General features: G+C 52.0%; 6 protein-coding genes across 6 annotated transcripts; 1 reads left to right on the forward strand and 5 right to left on the reverse strand.

The window, feature by feature from the left end:
- Nucleotides 1-590: 590 nt before the first annotated feature.
- Nucleotides 591-2,322, reverse strand: CC77DRAFT_334470 (Aldo/keto reductase). Its single transcript, XM_018531295.1, has one exon. The coding sequence runs from the start codon at nucleotides 1,975-1,977 to the stop codon at nucleotides 865-867; it is 1,113 nt and encodes a 370-aa protein (XP_018390977.1). The 5' UTR covers nucleotides 1,978-2,322; the 3' UTR covers nucleotides 591-864.
- A 1-nt stretch (nucleotide 2,323) lies between these two features.
- On the reverse strand, nucleotides 2,324-4,480 carry CC77DRAFT_334469 (hypothetical protein). The gene has a single exon (XM_018531294.1). The coding sequence runs from the start codon at nucleotides 4,333-4,335 to the stop codon at nucleotides 2,710-2,712; it is 1,626 nt and encodes a 541-aa protein (XP_018390978.1). The 5' UTR covers nucleotides 4,336-4,480; the 3' UTR covers nucleotides 2,324-2,709.
- A 651-nt stretch (nucleotides 4,481-5,131) lies between these two features.
- CC77DRAFT_334467 (hypothetical protein) lies at nucleotides 5,132-6,255 on the reverse strand. Its single transcript, XM_018531293.1, has 2 exons — nucleotides 5,921-6,255; nucleotides 5,132-5,751 (listed from the first exon to the last, which is right to left on the reverse strand). Exons 1-2 carry the CDS (start codon nucleotides 5,933-5,935, stop codon nucleotides 5,281-5,283), a joined length of 486 nt encoding a protein of 161 aa, XP_018390979.1. The 5' UTR covers nucleotides 5,936-6,255; the 3' UTR covers nucleotides 5,132-5,280.
- On the reverse strand, nucleotides 5,962-6,478 carry CC77DRAFT_334996 (hypothetical protein). The gene has a single exon (XM_018531298.1). The coding sequence runs from the start codon at nucleotides 6,379-6,381 to the stop codon at nucleotides 6,082-6,084; it is 300 nt and encodes a 99-aa protein (XP_018390980.1). The 5' UTR covers nucleotides 6,382-6,478; the 3' UTR covers nucleotides 5,962-6,081.
- CC77DRAFT_334628 (alpha/beta-hydrolase) lies at nucleotides 6,209-7,647 on the forward strand. The gene is made up of 2 exons (XM_018531296.1): nucleotides 6,209-7,062; nucleotides 7,115-7,647. Exons 1-2 carry the CDS (start codon nucleotides 6,576-6,578, stop codon nucleotides 7,498-7,500), a joined length of 873 nt encoding a protein of 290 aa, XP_018390981.1. The 5' UTR covers nucleotides 6,209-6,575; the 3' UTR covers nucleotides 7,501-7,647.
- Nucleotides 7,648-8,155: 508 nt separating this feature from the next.
- Nucleotides 8,156-15,880, reverse strand: CC77DRAFT_1057332 (hypothetical protein; the record flags this gene model as incomplete). Its single annotated transcript, XM_018528005.1, has 8 exons — nucleotides 8,156-8,478; nucleotides 8,529-8,685; nucleotides 8,768-9,447; nucleotides 9,497-13,797; nucleotides 13,945-15,004; nucleotides 15,053-15,331; nucleotides 15,393-15,487; nucleotides 15,534-15,880. The coding sequence occupies 8 exons, from the start codon at nucleotides 15,878-15,880 to the stop codon at nucleotides 8,156-8,158; spliced, it is 7,242 nt and encodes a 2,413-aa protein (XP_018390982.1).
- Between the last annotated feature and the right edge of the window lie 1,159 nt (nucleotides 15,881-17,039).

Below are 17,039 nucleotides of genomic sequence, written 5' to 3' on the forward strand. Positions count from 1 at the left end.
AATGTGCGAAAAAGATCCATTGATCGCTGGACAACGTACGACGACGGCGGTGGCGGATAGGCAGTGGATAAGTAAATGCCTTATCTCCTGAGTGGGACGCCGGCTGCTGGTAGCGAATGCGAAAGTTAACGCAGATGAAGAGTCAGGTGAGTAGCCAGGGATCGCAAAGATGTGCTTTTCTAAATACATCGGGTGTTCGAGGCAGGTGATATTGGAAGCGGGACGGAAACTACCGGTCACAGAGAGACATCAACAAGACACGAAAAGGAAAAGGACGAGAATGAATATGTTCAAAATTACCTATGTCTCGGACCCTTCTTCGTGGGGTGGCTACCACTAGATGCACTTCTCCACTACTCAGGATTGGTCAGTACCGAGATCACGACTGCGGACCGAATACAGTGTTCCACTGCCTTGACGTCGTCTTTTTTCCCTTGCAGTCTTCCAATACATTTAATGCTAAGGTGGATAAGCAGATTCAATGACATAAGCAGATATGTTCCAACCAAGTAGTGAAGATGTGTCACTGCCTGCCAATTTCGGAGTTAAGAAGAATAGCTGTCGGGTCAGTAGGCAAACGTACAGATGTAGCTGCAACCGTAGACTAGCGCGGATTAGCGGGACCTGAGGGATACTCATGCTTCTACAAACGAAGAGTCTACGACCCACAATCTATTTGGTCTTTCAAAGCATCCAATCTCTACGATACGAGGCAATCCACACAAGTGCAGATGACGACGTGCGACCGCACCTGGTGATCTGCTCCCTACACAAGGCAGCGAATTGAATAAATTTTGGATTAGGGGTATCACTAAATTGATACTACAAAACATATCCAATTTGCTTTCTCCACAGCCTGCCAGTTCAACCCTGCTGCCACAAAGCGGTAGTATGACCTTGGAAGCTAACCCCATCAATCTCCCTAATTTCCTCGTTACTGAGCCTCCACCCCAATGCCGCGCAATTGCTGACCGCCTGTTCCTCCTTCCTCACACCGACAACAGGTGTGATTCCCTTACACATATTGTAGTTCAGCGCCACAGCACTCAGTGGCACACCGCGCTTTTCGGCAATCTTTTTCAGCAAAGCATTGACAGGCTCGATATCCTTCATATCATAGCTAGAGAAGCGATATGTCTTTGGTGGCGGGTTGTCTACCGTGTATTTACCTGTAAGACGACCTTGGGCAAGCGACGAGTATGATTGCAGGACGATACCGCGTTCTTTGCAAGCCTGAAGGAGACCAGAGAGTTCCGGTTCTCGGCGGAGGACAGAGAATTCGACTTGATTGATGGCAAGGGGGACACCATACTTGGCTAGTTCGTCTGACATCTTGATCATGTCTGCGAGGCTGTAGTTTGCTACGCCAACGGTCTTGGTCATGCCCTTTTCTACGCATTCTGCCATGCCTTTGGCGATCATAGAGATGGTCTGGAGATGGATGGGCCCATGGACAAGGTAGATGTCGATGTAATCAAGGCCGAAGTTCTTAAGTGAGGTTTCGAGCTTCTTCAGTGGTGCCATTGTAGGATGAAGGACATCTTTCGCTTGTGGTACGACGAAAAATTTGTCTTGCATGACGAAGCTGTCTCTGGGAAGGCCCTGGACTAGCCTCCCACAGATGGTTTCGCTCATTCCTGTACCATAGACTTGGGCGGTGTCGATGAAATTGACGCCTTTGCTGAGGCAGTGCTTCCAGGCTGCAGCTACATGGGGCTCTTCCTCAGGCTTCCAGTGCCAGGTAGAGGTATCACCCCACGACCATGCGCCGATGCATAGTGGCGGTGCGTGGACATCACCGTTCTTGCCCTTGTATACAACCTTGGTGTCAGCAGTTGGGACCCAGTCCTCTGGCATTACGGCGGCAAGCCCATCATATGAAGGGTCCACTGGGTTGGGTTTGGTGTGCTTGCCGCTATGAATGCCAGTCACGGCTGACATCCCTGAGCTTAGACCGGCTTGTAGAACGTGCTGCATCTTTACGGATGAACGTGACTGAAGTAGAGAATGGAGTAAAAATCAGAGTTTGAATGTGACTTTGGTGCTTTGCTGCCTCCAGCGTGTTGTTATACTCGCGCGACAGCCAGATCGATGCGACGGCAAGTCGTCGGCATCATAGCCGAGCACCTTGTATGATGCGGCAATGATACTTACATTAATTCACAGCCTATGCGCAGCCGTTGTTCCTGCATGGGTGGCACAAGTCCAGGAATAGATAGACTAGACCCTGAGATACAGGGGGCGAAACTGCGTGACGTTTTGGGGTGGATGTCGAGATGATGTAGAAGTGATGTAATCGTTTCACCACGTTTTTTTATGTCGGTACTCACGACGCAGACATGTCAAATTGATGTTCGAACTGTACAAAAAACATGTCCGTCGTAGTATGGACGTATATGCAGGGACCTAGAGATGTGTTTAGGGATTGTGGCTCGGTAGTCGCGGCCGTTTTTCGGTGGTGGCCGGGAGCTAATCGTGGAAACCTCAAGCATGGCGTGTGCGTTCGGCGCCGACGCCAACGTCTCTTGAGGTGCAACACTCAGTTTTCTTCGAAACTATTGGATTGCATCATGTATATCGTATGAGTCGAAGTAAATTGAACGGTGTAGTGAACAAGTTAATACAACAAGAAAAGAGTATTTGAAGTAAACTACCATGTAGTCGGTAGAAATGGGAAAATTTATTCGTTTATCTTGTTGCACGTAGCATTTACAGAATGCTGTTGTCTGCGCACGTAAAGGCGCCATTGACGTCCGTAGTGGCAAACACGTTCAGCAACGCGTCGATACTGGCATACATGCCTGGAACCACCATGAAAAGGGTAACGCACATGATGAAGACGTTGAATGCGGCCATCGCAATCTTCTTCTTGCTCGAGCGCCACTTGCCGTTCCAGTTGAGGTGGAACCAGAACAGTACGGTAACACCCCAGGTGAACCATGATAGCAAAAGCGCAGCAGAGATGTTGAGAAGGGAGCTGAATACTGGAATAGCGTTGGCGAGGATCCAGACGACGACCCAGAACAAGGTCACAGAGAAGATCCAGACAGCCCATTCAGTTTTCTGGCCCATGTGGCTCATAGCGATGGAGGCGCGACGGCCGCGTGATGAACCGGAAGAAGATGAGACCTCTTCGTTGAAGCTACCATTCTTCTTGGCCTGGTGAGTACCAATCACGCGCAAGAAATAGACGTGTAGGTAGCGTCCGGCGGTCATGCCAAACACTAAACCAGTTCCAAGAAGCCCAACAAAGATGAGTCCGTATGCAACCTTTGCCATCAAAGGCTGTAGAGATCCGAGCGCGGGCGAGGCGACGGACTCCCCGGAAAGTGCGTAGACGACTGCGGCGACAATGCAGTAGATGGAAGTAGAGACACACTTCTCAATCGTGACAGCGCGTGGGTAATCACGAGAAGGGTTTTCCATCTCAGCGATGACAGTAGGGAAAGCCTGGTTCCCGCTGAAAGCAAAGGCGATGTTCAAGAAAGCAGCAACAGCTTCCGTGAAAGTGGGGCTTCCGATGGCCTTCAGGTTGAGTGGTGCTCCCGCGTTCCGGGGGCCTTGGACACCAAGGACAATCATAACGAACATTACAGCCGCAAAGATCGAGATGGTGCAGGGCCACGATGCCCATGACACGAAGCGCATGCTATGGGGTACGCACATAGCCCACATGGCAATGGCCGCGACGACTGTGAAGGCGACCGTGCAGGTCGCGTGGTCGCTTACCGTGTTAAGACCGATGGAGATGGTGACGACCGCGGATGCGCTGATGAGGGCCATGTTGATCAAAAAGCCAATGGCAAAGACGAGTTCAAGCCAGGGGCCACCGAGGACGCGTCCGTAGTCGACAATGTTGAGCATGTAGGGGTACTTGCGCCAGTACTGGATGAGATTGTAGGCGGTGTACAAGCTAAGCATTCCCATGCCAATGATGGCGACGATGCCTGGGAAGAACCCGAGAGTGTTGAGAGCGGCTGGCAACGACAAAATGCCAATTCCAACCTCATTCGTTACGAAGATGATGACAGTTTGTGTGGTGTTGAGTTTCTTAGCGTCGGTACTGCTTGTGGGTCGTTTGCTTGCATTCTGGATGTCGGTAACGTCGCCTAGGTTTGTATCGTTTTCGGAGTAGGTTTCGAGTTTTTCAGGGTCTCCGTGCTTCTTCTGTCGCAGAGGGTCTTGCGGATCGTAGGTTGGGTCTGCTGCAAGGGCAATAGTAGGTCGCTGGGCAGATACGGGTAGGGCATTGAGAGCATTGGGCTTGTTGTCGAGTTCATTTGTATGTTGCATGGGAACGTCGCCGTGGGCAGAAGCGAGATCTTTGTGGTCCATGGTTAGGAGGTCAAGCACTTACGCCTGCATATATCGTTTTCGTGTTGTATGTGGTGAAAGTGGGAGGATTGGAAGGGATGAGGAGGAAATAGTCAAGAGACCAAGTTATTGATGGAGAAGATTTGATGGAGGCTAAGCTGAGCAGATAAAGAGATGGATGGGTAAAGAGATGAAACCGTCACAGCGCAGTGTGGAGGAATTCAAGGACATGGAGAATTACGTACTACCGCACATCGCACTCGGACCAAGAACAGTAGCTGTTGATAGCGCGGTGAGAAATGCGTCCGAACTCTAACGGGGACTGTGCACCCAATAGCTGGTGGCACTCGGGGGCAGGGTCTCTTGGAAGCGTGGAGGCCGAATGGCTCTTTTATCCACTTCAGGCATGTGGGCCTCCCCAGATGCCGTATAGATGAAGCTGTTAGTAAAGGGACCGACTTGGTGTTTCGCGAAACGCGCAAGTGCGGCACGCTGGGTCCTTCCGGACGATGCGCAGCCTTCCCACGCTCCCGTTCCTATCAAAAGCTGTATCGCATGCGGAGAAGGGTCGTGGTGACGTCTGATGTCCATCCACGTCGGGAGCAAACGCGCTAGTGAGAGCCGCATTGGATGATGCGAGATCCGTGCCGAAGAAGGCCGGTGTGACATCCGGCAGCTTGGCCACCATCGTCATAGGTCTGGGCACCTCGCGATGTATGTCAGTCTCAGATGGCGAGTGGTGTGAGCGTTCTCTCAATGCCAACAACTCTCCGAATATTCAGACGATGTACAGACGTTGAATCAGTGCTCTGCGCCAATTCCGCCAGGAGATAGGAAGACGACAACCGGAACAAGGTTACGCTGGGTCGCATTGGCAGTGAATGCAAAAATTTCGCGCGGTAAAACGTCGGCCGACATCCTCAATCTCACCATGTTACATCCAGTGAAAGTGAGGCACTGGGAAGCCTAGACGCACGGACGGTTGGCATAGCGGAGGAGTTGGGATGGCCAAGCCCGGTGTCGCGCGACAAACCTCGAGGCCAGATGTATGCGATACGTTTTGACAGCTTCCCAGGCAGGTCGAGAATCACCTCCAGACCGAGCCAGACAGCGCGAATGGGATCGCGGTACTTGAACAAGGAGGCATTTCCTCTGCATCGATGTCGCTATTGGAAGGTACAAAGCCGCAGGAGCCGAGAAGGAGTCGCATATGGTAGCCGTAGGCGTTGGATTGCGATCGAACGAGAGGGCAGCCAGAACAGTTCGCGTGGGTCGCGACACATCAATCATCACTCCATTTCCGCTGCAAGGTACCAAGTGGCCGTATCTGTGGAGTCGCGTGGGAAGTCGCATAGGAATCGCGCAGTGTTCTACTGCTGGCATGTCGCTCTGGATGACGAAAGTGTTGCTCTTGGATGGCCATGTTGGCATGGAAAGCTGTCAGATCAGTATCAGAATCTCGAGCAGAATGCCGAGTATTTCCCCGCAATCTCTCGAGCGAGTAGGTCAAACGAGAAGAGATTGTGATCATTGTGGGATTCCATCGAGGGTATTCTCGGTTGAAGGTTGCGTGGGCGGAGGGAAGGGTTGATGAGAGGCCCCTTACTGAGTGGACACGCATTTCGGGTTACGCGTCAAGCTGACTCATGCGACTTCATTTTCTCGTGGATCCTTTGCAATTCCCACCTGGCCCACCTTCGCCGCGAGAATTCTGCAGTTGGAGCGGTTCGGGTCGCCTCACAAAACACGTCTTTTGTTTCTTCACCGTCATAGTGTTGCGCCTCGTCCGCTCGTATTGCGCGCTCGGCAGCGTCCCCCAAGATGCGGCGCTGGTGTGGCTGTGAGGCGGGCTGACAGGCGCACGGGTGCACTACCAGCCGTTCTTTCCGGGCGGGAAGGCGCCAAAAAGCTTGGCTTACGACTATCATCACCATTCTCAAACCATTCAGGGCCGCGCAGGAGCGTCAAGCATGTCGACAGCCTTCTTGGCGTCTTCTGGTACGCGCATGCCTTTCCCCAGGAATGCCAGGAGGTGAAACGAGAGATCGGTAGCCCGGTCCACCCCATCTTCAATGTGATGCCTCTGTTTTCTCACCTTCAGTCGTCGTCTTTTCCCTTATCGTCTGTTCGAGCGAACAACCTGCCGATTTCCCTGTTTTCTCGATAACCCGTCCCCGAGACACCTACCGCTCCACCCGTCCTTACCGAGTCGCTCTTTCTTTCGTCTCTCGCTCTTGCCTTCTCGTTTCTCCACATCCGCCATGATACCCCGGATAGCGCTCTCGGCGCTTCTCTACGCCTCCACCGCATTCGCTGTGTGCACCAAGCTCGAAGACTGTCCCCAATTCGAAGCCCTCAAAACCGATGAATGTCAGACCTACCATCACTTCCTCGCCCGCGGCTCTACCTCGCCCTACCCGGGTCACGTCATCGAGACTGTCGGCAAAGTGTGCAACGCACTCAATACCAAGGAAAACCCCAAGGCTTGCGGATATGAGGATGTGCAGTATTGGGCCATGAACGGTGGAGAGCGATGGTGCATATCCTCGCACGAGGGTGCCATGAACGGCGCCGAGCAGATGAGGAACTACACTGCCCGCTGCCCAGACAGCCACTTGATCGTGATGGGCTTCAGCCAGGGTGGAAGCGTCATGCTTGATGTGCTTGGTGGCGGTGGTGGTCCACTATGGGGCTGCACGCAAGAAGAAAACCCGGCCATGAACATTACAAGTGCGCCTGGCTCCAAGGGTATGTTCCGGCTATCAGATCGAATTTGAATTGCATACTGACATCTTCACAGTCGCAGCAGCAGTCGTATTCGGCCCTACACGACGTTCCGCAAACCAAACCTTCACTCATGGCGGCGGCGAGATCTCAAACGGCGGCGCACCACGAACAGCCGAGCAGAATGCAGGACTCCAGCCCTATGCTGACGCCGGCAAGCTCCGCGAATACTGCCAGCCCGGCGACCCGATTTGTGCACCCCAGAGCGAGAACAAAGACATGTCCAAGCACCTGAACTACTTCGACCTGTTCGGTGATGAGGCAGCGCAATGGGTCATTGACCTCGCCAAGAAAGCTGAGAGCGGCGATCGCACGTCCGGCGCGAAGAGCATGCTACACCAGACCATCTCCCATCCTGTCGCCAACATCTTCGTTCTCATCTTTGTGCTGTTCGTCATATAGTAAGTCTATTTCCATACAGTGGTTCCATAGAAGCGCGATAGACGGAGTGGCGTTAAAACTTCTGGGTTTGCCATCGTGAAAGAATGTAGACTTATACCGTGCAGTTTCGCAGTGAGGAAGTTCGCCGTGTGGAAGACCTCGCGCTTCCCCATGTACACTCGCGTCAACTTGACCGAAACCGTATGAGGCACCACTAGCGCAGTTCCCTCGCTGGACCCGAGTTCGACACGCACTACATGTCTTGGGCATGCTTGGCGCGATAAGGTGTGGCTTAGCAGAGCCGCATAGCCGGAATGAAGGGGCAGTGCCACACTGCCACCAAAGAAGAAATGCGGTCCCGAAGAGCAAGAGGCGAAGGGGGTGCTGAGTGCAGGACGTGCAGCTTATGTACCCTTACCCTGAGTGCGGAGATACCCTTCAATTGTACCATACTATATGGATATAACAATATTTATTACCTACCAGTCGACTGGTTCGGCAAATCACAACACATTAGCCTCGGGTCTGTTGAATTCCACAGACCTCTGATTGCCACCTGTCGTATTATGCATAAGAGAAGTCGGTACCTTGAGCCCACCGCGAAACGCATATGAGTCTTTACTTGTTGCTATTGTGCTATTATACATGTGTCAATTGGCGCGCTGAGCGCATAGGTTCACTCTCCATCCTCTGCATCAACGAATGCCTCATCATCGCTAGATGCGAATCCTTCGTCTTCGCCCTCCGAGTCGTCGACATGCTCAATAGCGGGAACAAACTCCTCCTCATCATGATCATCATGGTCCTCCTCCTCTTCCATAGAATCGAGCTGGCCGGGTACGGCACGGGCAACATGCTGACGTAGAGCAGGATCATCTCCGTGTGCGAGTTTGCGGAAGAACGGATGATTCTCCGTAAGCGGCTTACCAGTAGTAACAAAGCCCATGGGAGTGTGCTCGAAGTCCTGACCTTTGCGGCGGAGGGCAAGCCACTCGTGTACTCGGCCTATGTTAGTGAACCATTGCCTGCTACATATTCGACATACGTACCGAAGGTGAGAGGCTTCTTTGCGAACGCATCCTTCTCGAGATGCTGAGATAGGTTCTCATCAAGACCAAGGTATTCAAGTAGTTGATAGTACTCGTCCCATTCTAGGTAGAGCCGCCCAGCGAAGAGGCCCATCTCGACACGAAGCCAGACAGGTGCCTTGAAGTCTGTGGGTAAAGCCGGCATCGCGTAATAGTCTAGTTGGTTGAAATGGAGCATCCTTCGGGTGACAGCCCTGTACATCTTTCATGAGAGCGGCTGGGTATTCGGCGCAAGGAAGTATCAACGGAGTCTGTCCCTTGCAGATGATCTTGACTAAGAGCTCGATCAGATAATTCTCGGCATCTTTGCGCAAGAAGTAAAGAAGAGGGAAGCCAGCGGACCCACGGTTGACCACTTCAATGCTACGAGGGTAGCGTGATTGGACACTTGAGGAGAAGTCCTTGACTAGGTGGAGTACAGCCTGGGTTACCTGCCACCGCATTGGATGACCATCTACTGTCGCCTGAGTGCCAGATGGATAGACAAGTCGAGTCCTGATTGCTAAAGATACGTCGCATTCATCCAGAACATCGCGAGTATGTTCATCCAACCAACGCTGTGTTTTGATCATCATGGAAGCCGTTTCGAGTTTTTCGTCACAAAGCTGTTGTAGTCCACTCAGCTTGAACGAGAGGATATGCTCCGGTAATGCGATAAGTATACCACGGCGAGCCTTCAAGCGTTCGTGCAACTTTCTGTATAGACTCATCAAGGCTTTGGTAGGAGACGTCTTTCGAGAGAAAGGTATATGCATCAATTCGCGATCAACCAAGCCACCAAGTTTGGCTTGCATTACTTGCGCTGACTGTAGTAGAAGAGCTCTCGGTACCACAACGCGAGCAAGGTTGGCTTGGTCAGCAAGGAGAGCTGCTGCCATAGCTATGAAACGTCAGTTTATGATGACCCAAGTATCTAACTCAGCACTTACGGAGGATACAAGATGTCTTTCCTTTACCCATCAAGAGTTGCAGGACAGAGTTCTCATTCGTCTGCGGAGAGACTGTCGCTAGAGCAACTTGTACCTGCTCATCTCGGAGAAGGATATCGCCATCGATCTCCAGCAATAGCCAGTCCGGAAAAGTCATGGGGCTCCAATTCCCATGTCCCTTGTTCGCCCATTCATCTCGCTCTTGCTGCTTCTTCCACCTCTTCTGAGCATCTTGGATGCGAAGTAACCGCTGAAGCTTGCCTACAGCCGCCCCAAAAGCCACAACTGCTTCTTTCATGTCTGCGCCAAAAGCAGTCCCTGCAGTAGTTCGAAGCTCCGTCAGAAGCTCAATCGTTGTCAACTTATGGTACGCATCCGCCATCTGCAGCCACTTCGCTTGCGGATCTTGGAGTGAACAACGGATGCGGTCGGCAGCTGCTGCCATGACATCTTTGGCAGGCAAGATATCCGCTGTGGTGACCCGAGGAAATGTGATATGAGCCGTATCTCGCGCATGTAAAACATGTTGTTGGAGAGCATCAATACTTGCGTCCATCTCTTTCGCATATCTACACTGCACGAAAGAAGACGGATCTTTGAAGTTGGCAACGATATCCCTAAGCATTTCAATCTCTTGTGACGGAGGATGAGCCACTCGAGGATACAAAGGTGCCTTTCTCGTTTGAGCAACACCCACGAAGTTGTGCATCTTGGTAGAATGATGCGTAGTGTTGCCTGACCTGACAGTCAAGGCTCCAGCATACGACCAGGAAGTGTGAGGAGGCGCCGTCGTTCTGGGTTCTTCGATTGTGACTACTCGTGCCTTCATCAAGTCTGAGAGTGACTGGTCATCATACTCCCTCGATCGTACGGGATACAGCGACGATGGCGTTAACTTTGTATTAGAACTTGCTCTCAAGACGAAGCTGGCCTCCGTTTGATGAGTAGTCATACGGGAGAGAACCTCCTGCACCTGCTTTAGATACAGCGACAGTTCGTGATTGCGTGTAAGGCGGGTCCATTCTGAAGCCACATCGGCTAGAGCCTGGTCAACGTTCAGATATGTAGGATCAATTGCAACCAACCTTCGCGAGTCGATATCCGAAGCTGGCCATTGTTGTATGATTGAGTCAGCCAGCAATTCGCAGGCTTGATCAACACCCGGACCATGTAAGCTCTCAGCTTTGACTAGCTGCGAACGCTTCCTGAAGCCGGTCTCGGAAAACGGCATTCGTGCTCTCTCCATCAGCGAGATGAGGTAAGATGCAGGAGGAGCTCCATCCGCTCGGAAATGGAAGTACGCTGCGTGGCTAGGGGCTTTTATGGCGCGTATCTCCGGTATCATTGCGAAAGAGATGAGGACACGCAAGAGATTGAGGTCCGCATCCGAAGAGAACGCGATGTTTCCGAGGAGGAACATTAGGCTGAACCTGTCCTCAACACTACACTGGAGTGATTTCTGAGCGAGCGCACCCCACTCGGCTTTGATGTCGACAGCGAGGTGATCAGTAAGCAGGCATTTCCGGTAGTACTTGTCGTAACCGCCCAGAACTGGAGCATCGTGGAGAAGTGCAGTCAGTGTAGTGTCCAAAGAGCAAGTTGATTCCCAGTTGAGGAGCAACTTTGATACCTCGAGCACGTTCAAGCGATCCGGCGAAGCTCTACGAGAATCACGTGCGCTATAGGGAACGTCCTGGCTGCCATTTTTCTTCCCCATTTGAAAGTTGGACCTCCCAACCGCCCTGGCAGCTAGGTGCGTGATGTCCGGTTTCAATTTGATGATCTCTTGAACCTCGCGGTCGAGGAAAAACCGAAACAAGTTGGCAGATCCTCGCAGTATTGTAGCGACAACAGTAGCATACCGATCATCTTGCATATAGATGGTGCATTTGGGCTCCCACAGCACCGTCTCCATGTACCTAGCGTCCGGCGGATAGTAACCCCGCTTTGGCGACAGCTCTGCGATGCGATGCAATGTGGCTATCTCGTCGGGCAGTAATGGGTTCCAAGGCTGGTAAGTTCCTGTCTGGAGAAGGTAGAGGGCTTCCTCAGTTCCGGTCCGTCGCGTCAGTGGGTCGGCAATAGCGTGGGACGTGTAAGCGTGCAGTAGAGCTTTCATGTAGAGTAGACGTGGTTCGGGCGCACAATCAATACGTCCCAGAACATCATTGATGGCGTATTTGAGGTAAACACCTTGCCCCATCTCAATGTCAACAGACACATGAGGCCCGTCTTTGGAGACTCGGATACCTCCCCAAGGTACCAATATGCTCTTTTGTCGACGATTGGCAATGGAGTGAACAACAATCTTATTCATCAGCCCATACCAGGTGCCCGCATCTTGGTTCTGCAGAATGATCGCACCAAGTCTTGGCGACTGTAACAAGCCTTCCTGGTTGATGTGAAAGCTCAACTCCATCCGCTTCAGATCCACAAAGATTTTACCATCGACTGATGCGAATACTAGGATCTGAGATGGAAACTCAAAGTGAGAGAAGATCCGAGTGACGCTCTTGACTAGATCACTTCCCGTATCCAACAATGTTGTCTGCGCTGGCTCTTGGAATCGCCGGACAGCGTGGTAGAAGCCTGAAGGGTGCCAGCGTATCCACCAATTCATCAGCTTCGATGCCCATTGACTGCTTTGGCGAATCTCGATGTGCCCGCTGTAGACGTGAAGCCAGTGGTAACAATCTTCCACTAATGGTCTAGGAAGATCGGGCGTAGGACCTTCCAACCCAAAGGCATGCTTAGGAATGAATTCAAGTAGTTGGCCGCCCTGGTCTGCTCGGATGATCAAGCGATTGTCGCGGTAGCCGAGATGGATTCGATGGCCACGCACGGTCTCCGATAACGCGAAATCCATGCCTCGTAGAGGAGAGGGGTAAACGATCGGATTCTTCGTACCGAGAATGTGTTGGTAGGTTCTGTCCATACGGTACGACTGCGGAAGTGTTCCCATCTCTTGTCCATCGATGAGTAAGGTACCATAGACATAATTGTAATGTACGAAATAGGAATGCTGCTCAGCAGGTGAGTGCAGTGTGTATGAAAGGTACCAAGTGCCAGGAACGCCTTGGAAACCGGCCTCGTTGAGTTTGTAGTCGTCAGGTATGTACCATACCGCTTCTAGAGCTGCTCTAAATGTCTCTTGGGTTGCCAATATAGCGCTGCTCACAACCTCGCGGTAATCATAAGCGAACAATATGTCCTGTACGATGGCGTTGCGCATGTTATATGGCATCGCGTCGAAGCTGCCAGCAAGGTTGTACTGCAGTGAGATAGAAGCATCAAGATACATGCGAAGGCTTTCGGGGTCTAACCATGGCGGTTCATCAACGTGCATTGTCCGCTTGCACAAGAGGGAAGCCCATATAGCTGATTGCAATACGTTTGGATCCTCTGTCACCATGGGTTGCAGTTCTTTACGCCAGCCATCGGTAATCTTACGGGCTTCTTGGAGAAGGCTAATGCCTTCGTTGCGGACTGTCGTGCTTAGAGTCAGGGAGGTAACTTTGAGCAGAACCGTGATCAATAGTTCCATCTGCACAGGCTCGCGCCAATTTCGCTGGATCGCTTCTAGTCGGTATTGGACCTGCTGCAGGAGCTTGCTGCAAAGGCCATCGTCGGACAACGCACGATGAACGTCTGTGCAAAGAGAGTCTGCTACAGTGTTTGGTCCTAGCTGTAACACCAAACGCAAAACGAGAACCCAGGTGGACTCTGACGAGAAATTAAGATTAGTCGATCCCATCTCTCTGAGAAGGTCGAGCCATCTCGAATGGGTGCCGGTCAGAAGACCTTGAAGCGCCGTGAACTCATGAATACCGACACCTTGGGGACACCTGGCTTGACTTGCCTGGACTTCATTTGATGTTGGCCACATGGCATAGTCAAGCTCAAGAGACACCAGCGGCGAGTTGAGAGGACATTTCACAGGGAAATGATGCCAGAAGGAAGCTTTCTTGGACTTGTGAGTCCAAACCTCACCGAGCCTGTCATAGTACTTGGGCTTGAGACCGCAGGTTCGAATGACCTCTTCCAACCCGATTGGAAAGCCCCAGCTCGCGTAATGACACTCTAGATGGGCCTTTTTGTATGAGCCTAGAGTCACTTGACAGTTGGTGTTGTTGACGTATTGACGGAGCTGCGAGTACTCTCGGATGAGCGAGATTCTATCGAGCTTCTCGATCGTTTGGTTACACAGTTTAGACAGTAGAAGCCAAGTTGCATCGCGATACGCAGCGAACACCTCGGGACATTGTAGTTCAAACAGTGCTGCTTTGACTGCCGGCTCGTAGCTTGGTAGCGGATGCTCATGAATCTGAATCCGAAATGCCTTGGCCTCGTTGTGGAGATCATGCCAGTCGCAGGGCCGCCGATGTCGTGATTGTGTCGTGCCGTCCCAGCCGACAGAAGTGTCATAGATGCACTCCTTTTCGTTTCACTTGTTGATGGTTTGCGCATGATGTTTGCTCTTCTCCTCCCATTCGACGCTCTTAGCATCACACGCAACATCGGCTGCCTGTTCGATCTCTTCCCGGATTACTGGAAGCTCACCCTGAGGGTCTTCGCGGTCGTAGTACTGTGCAGCGAAGCAGTCATCGGCGGGATCATCGAAAATGGTTTTGGACTCGGCATTCGACCGTGCGCGATAACGAGAGTGTAGGTACTTGCGCACCTCTTGACTGCGTATCATTTCCTCCCGTGTAAGCAGTTGAATGGGATCCAAGATATCAGCGTCGAACCCAGGATGGTATTCTTTCAGCAAGGGATAACAAGCTACCGCGTCTTGATCCATAAGAACCCAAAGTTCCATTACATGAAGGAGATGCTGGCTCTTCTGGTTGGGATACGCTAGGTCCATAGTGCTAATTCTGGCGACATAGTCCCGGATTACCCTACTCATCTGTATGGCAAGAAGACCTTCAGGTTGCGTTGATTGTTTGGCGGGAAAGATCACATCCTCGACAAGCTTTGAAGAAGCGATGTGGCTGGAAACAGCTTTCATGTAAGGCTTGACAGAAGCCTTCGACTGGAGGTATGATTGTAAACGTTCGTCAGATGTTTGCTCTTCAGACCTTGAATAGGATGGACGTGCAGATAAAACACCCCTCAAGAATCTGCCGCTGTTCTTCATGCGAAGGTGGAACTCATGTGGAAGGGCGTACTGGCGTAACAATGGAATGGATCGTTCCCGCGACTCCCTGTGAGTGCGCCAGACTCGCTTTAGGTATCCTCCAGTCGTGGCTAGAGTAGTCTCGAAGCTGCTTTTAAAAGAGAGCAGAAGATTAGCGTACCTGCCTGTGGACGACCTGTTGGCTCCATGGACATCAGAGGCAAGCTTAGCAAGGCGACGACCTAGCTTCTGTCGAAACGAGAAGACCGCGTCGAGAGGTATCCTCTTGAGGATGTTCTCCAGCAGCTGTGCATGCAGAAGACACATCAGTGTCTTGTAGTAGAGTCTGCCGACCTCTGCACCTAGGTGATAGTACAAGTAGCGCTGAACTGCTACTCGTAAGACCAGGTAAAAAGCGGATCTCCTCCACGGCGTACGAGCATTATCAAAGACGACGGTGTCGCGCACACGCTTTCGTAAACATGGTACTGAGACCGCAGTGCCATTGGCCTCTAGTATGGTCATCAAAAGGCCTGATATGAGAGCCGGATCACTGGTATCTCGGATCTCTGGTATAGTTGCGGCTGCCTTCCAGGTGATAGCAGCGAATTTCGTAACTGGCTCGCTGCTGGCTTGCTCGATGAAGGTGGCAAGAGCTTCCTGGAAAGCCTCTTCGTAAAATTTCGAAGCCGGTACGGATACCGCGCAACCAGGGACTATGATTGAGATTAGTAAATAGCATATGTGTAGCATCGAGCCTGAGGTTTGGTCACTTACAGTCCCATTGTAGCGCGCCTTTGGCAGCAAGCACCTTGTCAGCTGTCGCGGATGTCTCGAAAGCTTCAAACACGATTGTGTGCTCCCCAGGATTTCTGTAAAAGTTAGTGGAGTAGATGCTAGCATGTGAAGATTACATACAGTTCTTGAGGGTATACTAGCAAAGCGCAATTCTGAGGTGCAATATGCAGCACAAGCATCTTGCGATGGCTCAAGTCGCGAAGCTCCTTGATCAGCGCGGCCTTGCCGATAGTCCCGTCCACGTTGAGCACTTGACATGCGAGTAATGTCGCCCGGAGTCCTTGGATATGGGAAGCGAGATCTGTAGCGACATGAGGTGTGAGTCTTGCGACAGCATCCAGCATGCACTCCAGTAAGGCTTCTTCGATACGACGGAGGTTTCCGTCCTCTTTGCCAGGCACGTTGCGGGGTAGCGCGACATGGTTGTACTGCTGTTCGAGAAATGGTACACGCGCGGCGGCTGCCATAACGGTTCAGAGTGCCTGCTGCAACGAGGCAGCGGGCAAGGTAATTCTGTGTCAAAGCTTACAAGACAGCGAAGGTGCGGTGTCGCGATGTAACAAAAGCGGCAGGTTGTCGGGTTGTCGGGTTGTTGCTGAAAACGCGACTACTCAGCGAGGGTAGGTACCAAGGTTGAATCAGACGCCAAGCATCTCCGTATTAGGCGACAGCACTGCACAACCGGCCTCTCCCAGCGATGAACGATGACCAGTGAGCTTTATGAGGAATGTGGGAGCGATTGTCTCATGTCGCTGGTGAACAGACCGCGTGAGGATGGAGTGCTGGCTAATAGATTGTCGATCGAAGCGCTGTACGGCGCAACGAGGAGGCCTCAGCCTCGCCAGCTCCAAGAGAACAGAGAAGGCTGAGTCTCGCGATTGGGCGTGGCACACAAATCACAGACGCTTGTCTTTGGCCATCTTCAACGCCTGCATAAGGATGGTTTTCACTATCCAATCATGAAGAGACTGAGACGCGGAAACGACTAAGGATCAGCAGAGCTCCATTACGCTGTGTAACGCAGGATGTGAAAAGGACAGGAAAGAAACGAGCGCAACAAGACTGGATGAGGAGAACAGAACGGAAATGACTTGAAGAACCCTGGACGCAGTGGTGTGCAAGCTGTAAGAGAGTATATGCGTGTCAGTATAGGTGCGTCAATCTTCATCGTGAGCCACAGTGCGAAGGCTCGTTTCGGTGGCCTTCCAGCGTGTGGGAATGATTACACTGTCGGCAGGATACTCATCAAGGGCATTCAGGCAGGCGCGTCGTCGGAGCGCGTCGTGGCGCGGCATGAGTGGGTAGCGGCAAAATTAGAGGCATGATCCACACCACATCCCCTCGATGATTTCTTTGACGAACCTCTGCGAGCTTTGCCACGATGTGTGATGGAATTGACGACTCCATAGCTGAGAGAGGCGTGGTGGTGAGAGGTTTGACGACGCGTGAGGCATCTCATGTTTACCCAGCCCCTTGCTTAGCTCCAAGACTAGCACCATAGCGCTTTCCCCTCACTTCTCCAGAGCCCGCATTCTCATTGTATTTACCTCTCTGCTCCAATGGCAATCGTTGTCTTTTCTCGAACTCACCCAATGAGGCCCTCAGAGGACAACGAGCTTTCGATAT

This window comes from Alternaria alternata, assembly GCF_001642055.1.
Source record: "Alternaria alternata strain SRC1lrK2f unplaced genomic scaffold CC77scaffold_2, whole genome shotgun sequence".
NCBI lineage: Eukaryota > Fungi > Ascomycota > Dothideomycetes > Pleosporales > Pleosporaceae > Alternaria > Alternaria alternata.

Bases quoted from the DNA above. Each gene is read 5' to 3' on its own strand.
- CC77DRAFT_334470 (XM_018531295.1), bottom strand. From the start codon at position 1,977: ATGCAGCACGTTCTACAAGCCGGTCTAAGCTCAGGGATGTCAGCCGTG.
- CC77DRAFT_334469 (XM_018531294.1), bottom strand. From the start codon at position 4,335: ATGGACCACAAAGATCTCGCTTCTGCCCACGGCGACGTTCCCATGCAA.
- CC77DRAFT_334996 (XM_018531298.1), bottom strand. From the start codon at position 6,381: ATGGGGTGGACCGGGCTACCGATCTCTCGTTTCACCTCCTGGCATTCC.
- CC77DRAFT_334628 (XM_018531296.1), top strand. From the start codon at position 6,576: ATGATACCCCGGATAGCGCTCTCGGCGCTTCTCTACGCCTCCACCGCA. The intron at 7,063-7,114 runs GTATGTTCCGGC...ACATCTTCACAG, and splicing joins AAGTGCGCCTGGCTCCAAGG to TCGCAGCAGCAGTCGTATTC.